The sequence below is a fragment of the Primulina tabacum genome, chromosome 2, assembly GCF_025594145.1.
Source record: "Primulina tabacum isolate GXHZ01 chromosome 2, ASM2559414v2, whole genome shotgun sequence".
In the NCBI taxonomy this organism is placed as follows: domain Eukaryota; kingdom Viridiplantae; phylum Streptophyta; class Magnoliopsida; order Lamiales; family Gesneriaceae; genus Primulina; species Primulina tabacum.
Genome location: NC_134551.1, coordinates 14,514,286 through 14,519,087, shown reverse-complemented (window position 1 = coordinate 14,519,087; position 4,802 = coordinate 14,514,286). Strand labels below are relative to the sequence as shown.

General features: G+C 36.7%; 1 protein-coding gene across 1 annotated transcript; it reads left to right on the top strand.

Annotated features, from left to right (window-relative positions):
• The first annotated feature begins 682 nt into the window (after positions 1-682).
• LOC142537533 (cation/H(+) antiporter 14-like) lies at positions 683-3,937 on the top strand. Its single transcript, XM_075643044.1, is given in 6 exon segments — positions 683-802; positions 1,248-1,704; positions 1,707-2,206; positions 2,620-3,130; positions 3,133-3,362; positions 3,365-3,937. Coding segments are annotated over 6 exon segments (2,142 nt in total). The 3' UTR covers positions 3,689-3,937.
• The last annotated feature ends 865 nt before the right edge of the window (positions 3,938-4,802 follow it).

The window sequence follows — 4,802 nt, the reverse complement described above, 5'->3', positions numbered from 1 at the left end:
TTATATAAATTAAATAATTAATATGTTTATGCAAGTATTAATTGTGCATGTATAAATATATTAAGGTTTGTATATACATACACTTTATATGAAGATATAAAATATGTGTATATATAATACTAATACATCATGTATTATCAAAAGTTGATAACATATGATGTAATCATAATAATATGTTAATTTTATTACAATGAAATAATAAAGTCATGGTGGGACAAAGATTAAAAATCTTTGTAGGAGAGGGACTCTCCATAAGATATGGAATACATATAGAACATATTGTCAGGGGCAGAAGAGTCATTAGGTTGGAAATTGAACTACATTAAAGCAGCCTATATTTGTGTCACGAGTGGTTATCCTTCTTGCATTGCTAACTTTACTATTAAACCATGCAAATAGAAGCAATCCCCATGTCCTCTAAGGAAATAGTCAATTTGAATAACAAACTCCACTTTTCCTTCCTTTATCTTCACTTTTCACCTTGATTTCTATTTCCTTCTGCATCTGGTCAATGTCATTTTCACGTTTCTTTCACTTTCTTAACTCTTAAATCGCTGTCTCTATTTTTCAAATGGTTTGTTTTCGTATTGTGGGGTGAAATCTATTGACTTATCTCTTTGTATGACCCTTGAGGCCTCTCAAATTATACAGACAAATGTCATCGAGAAAAGTTACATCATCGATGGGGTATGTCCAAGGGCCACATGATTCTCAAGAAACTTTAGTGTGCCAGTTTACTCATATGACAAATGCGCAAGGGCGAGCATGGTTCGGAGGAGATCCCTTTGCCTTCAATTTACCGGTTCTGTTGTTGCAACTGATTTTTATTTTTTCCATAATAAGTATAGTATGGTTCCTTCTCAAACCTCTTAAGCAGGGTCTGATCAGTGCGCAACTTATTGTAAGCCTTCTCTTCTCTAGGTATTTCTTTCTGGAAAAGTTGCAAAGACTTCATTTTTTTATTGTTTTGGATCATCAGCATCGATAAATTGTCTATTTTACCAATTCCCTAGAAAATTCCGAAATAATAAAACTCGCTTGTTACAGCATGCTACATGTTAGAAGGAATAGCATTTCTTGATTGGACAGAAAACTTTGATTTTGATTTCAACGAACTAGATGCAGTATGCTAGACAACATTGTTGTTTTCACTGATCTCGATCTTTACTTTGTTGCCTAATTTCTGTGCATGAATGATTTTAATCAGGCCGGCATCATTATGGGCCGATCTTTCCCGCGGCGCATAGACTTACAGTGACAAGTTATTTCCTCCTAGAGGGAGATTGATACTTGAAACATTAGCAGACATGGGTTTCATGTTCCATCTGTTTATATTAGGAGTACAAGTTGATTTATTCCTGATTAAAAAGATTGGGAAAAGTGCTGTGGTAATTGGCGTCATCTCTTATTTCCTGCCTTTCACAATAGGGCTAACACTCGTTTTCATCTTAAATCAACTTATGGAGGTAGAGGCCACGGTGAAACGATCCCTCCCTTATGTTGCATATTTAAATGCTATGTCTTCATTTTCAGTAATCACAAGCCTGTTAATCGATCTCAACATTCTTAACTCGGAGCTTGGTAGGGTAGCTGCATTGGCATCATTGATCTGTGAAATATGCAACTACATTGTTACAGTGATATTTTGTGGGATTATAACAGGCTTACATAGCGTTGAGTGGAATGCTGTTTCCATTGTCTTGGGCCCGTTTTCGTCCTCCTCATCATTGTGTTTGTCCTTCGAACCGTAATTTTACTTATTGTCAGACATGTGCCTGAGGGACAACAGATGAAAGAGATCCATTTTATATCCATTGTGGTCATAATCTTACTCTGCGGACTGGGTTCTGAAACTTTTGGGCACCCAGCAGCCCTTGGTTCCTTCTTTTTGGGCGTGATTACACCCGATGGACCGCCATTGGGATCTTCTTTAGTAAATAAGCTTGATACAATTAATACTGGATTGCTTCTTCCAGCCAAGTTAGTGATAAGTGGTTTGAGCATGGACATGTTCTCCATAGGAGGGGTTTCTGGAGCCGCATATGGATTGGTCATCATTATTACTTATTCGGCAAAGTTTACATCCACCCTTATTCCGGCTCTCTTTTACGGTATCCCGTTACGCCATGCTGTCACTCTTGCTCTCATAATGTGTTGCAGAGGTATCATTGAAGCTGTTATATACATTACCTTGATGGAGGATGGGGTAGGCATTGTTTCCTTTTTAATTCTAAAACTAGCTAAATATACAAGCATTAAGCAAGTCTGCAGGTGAATTTCCAGAAACCAACATACTATTGTGTTTGAACAATGAAAATATACTTATAATGTGGGCAACTGATTAGTCTAGTAGTGACGCAATTGGTTTACCTCATGAATTAGGCCTCAAGCAGAGTCATGTTTGGTGCAAGTGTAGTTAACTTTATATTTTTATAAGGAAAAAAGTCTCTCCTTTTACCAAAATTGTTTTCAGTACCATGTTTATTCTTCAGTTTAGTCGGTTTACAAATGTTCTCGGTGACAGTATAGTGGTGAGATTAAATTTATCGCAATATAAGATGCTGACAGACAAGTCAACGTATTTTGTGGTCTTATGGAGTGTTATTTCACCATGTACAGATCATAAACAATGAAGCATATGCCTTTCTGTTAATCTCAATGCTGATCGTAACAGGGATTGCTAGGCCTCTGATATGGCATCTCTACTACCCATCAGCTAGTTACCTAGGCCGACGCAAGAACTCTATTCTGAGTAATAATCCAAACGACGAGCTAAGGATGATGGTCTGCATCCATAATGAAGAGAACGTGCCGATTATCATAAACCTTCTCGATGCCTCAACTCCTCTAAGTCACAGACCTCTTGCTGTTTTTGTCCTAAATCTGATGGAACTCAAGGGCCAGGGAGCATCCGTGCTCGAGTCAACCACTCGCAGAAGCAAGCTAACAGCCTCAAGAAGCTGGTCAAAAGATGTTGCCAATGCCATCAACTTGTTTGCAGAGCGCAACCACGGATGTGCCGTGCGCCACTTCAATTCTATCGCACCGTATGCCAGCATGCACAATGACATATGCTCGCTCGCTCTTGACCAAAATGCAAATATTGTGATCCTTCCACTTCACAAGCAATGGTAAACCAAAACGTTATTTCGAAAGCTCCTTGTTCAGTAGGAGTCCTCATTGATCGGGGGCAGGTAGCTGGAAACCAGTCAGTTTTGAAAGGACACTCCATGTTCCAAATCACTGTTCTATTCCTCGGTGGTCCCGACGACTGTGAGGCGCTTGCATATGCTAATCGTTTCATTGAAAACCCGCAAATCATCCTAACATTCGTGTGGATTAGGCCAGGGATCATAAGAAGTATGGTGAAGAAACAGAGAAGACCATGGATACACAGATGGTAAACCAGTTTAGAGCTAAGACTATCGGTAATGCAAAAGTCGTATACAGAGAAGAGTTAGTAAAAGATGCAATAGGGACAACAAAAGTGATCAGGTCAATAGAAGATGGATGTGATTTGTGCATAGTAGGTAGATATCATGAGGCTGATTCTCCACTGGTATTAGGGCTTACAGAATGGAGTGAGTGTCCTGAATTAGGTTTTATTGGAGATATGTTAGCCACTTCTGACTTCAATTTCTCAGTGCTGGTGGTGCAGCAGCAGCTCTTGGGTGCAGATTTTGTCTAAAGTCACCGACTTCAACCCATCGCGTGTGGCTACAGCTCATCGCCATGTTATGATGATCAATACCAACACCATCGTTCTTACTCCTTTCAAGGAAGTTTTGAGCATTCTAAGAGAATTTAGGCTGCATTTGGATCGGACTATTCGGATTTGGAGACCTATTTTTAATCGAAACATTTGAAAATCAAAGGATTTGAAATGGTATATAGTTGATAGTCATTTCAAAAATTTTCATAAAAATATATCAAAGTAAATTATTGAGATTAAAATTGTTTGCACAAACGTACATAGTAGATAAGACTACTTGATTCATATATTATTCAAATGTGTTTTTATACTAATTGAAAAAAAATATTTTTTACAGCTGGAACAATATATAACTTATTCACAATAAATATTATGGTATTGAGTGTAAGTTTTTTAGACATTTATGTTTTGGTACCTTTATAATTAGGGATATAAATTAAGACCTAGGGGTTAGAGGGTGTGTGATCTGGATAATATTATTACAAATAATATATATATATATATATATATCACTGTTAGGTAAAGCATTTGTAACGTTGTAGTTGTATCATTATACAATTTATATAACTGAGTTATATAATTTTTTTTGTAAAACGTAAAACACTATATACTTCAGTTAGTATAAAAGCCAATGTCATGTTTTATTCTCGTTGATTGCAAAAAGTGTAATTATTGATAGATGATTATTGATGTGCAATAATTATCATTCTTATGTAGAATAATCAAAACGAGATGTTTGTGTTGTATGATTTAAAAAATCTGACTTACACCTTACCACCCGTTATAAATTTTGGTAAAACGATAAACGCTTAATCATATAATATTATATTAAACGTACTATAAAGTCGTTTATATTACATATAACAATAGTGGGAACGTGCAGTATTATTATTTTCCACATTACTTGTATTCCTCATTTTGTATTTAATATGATGGCAATGGGTCCGTGTCTAAGGAGTACCTGACCTAGACCCGATCTGTTGAGGTGGGTTTAATTTTGGAAAATGAGTAATGGGGATATATGTATGTATGTGGTGATATCCTCATAGAAGTCCGGGTCATGGATGACCTGGAAAACTAAATGGATAGT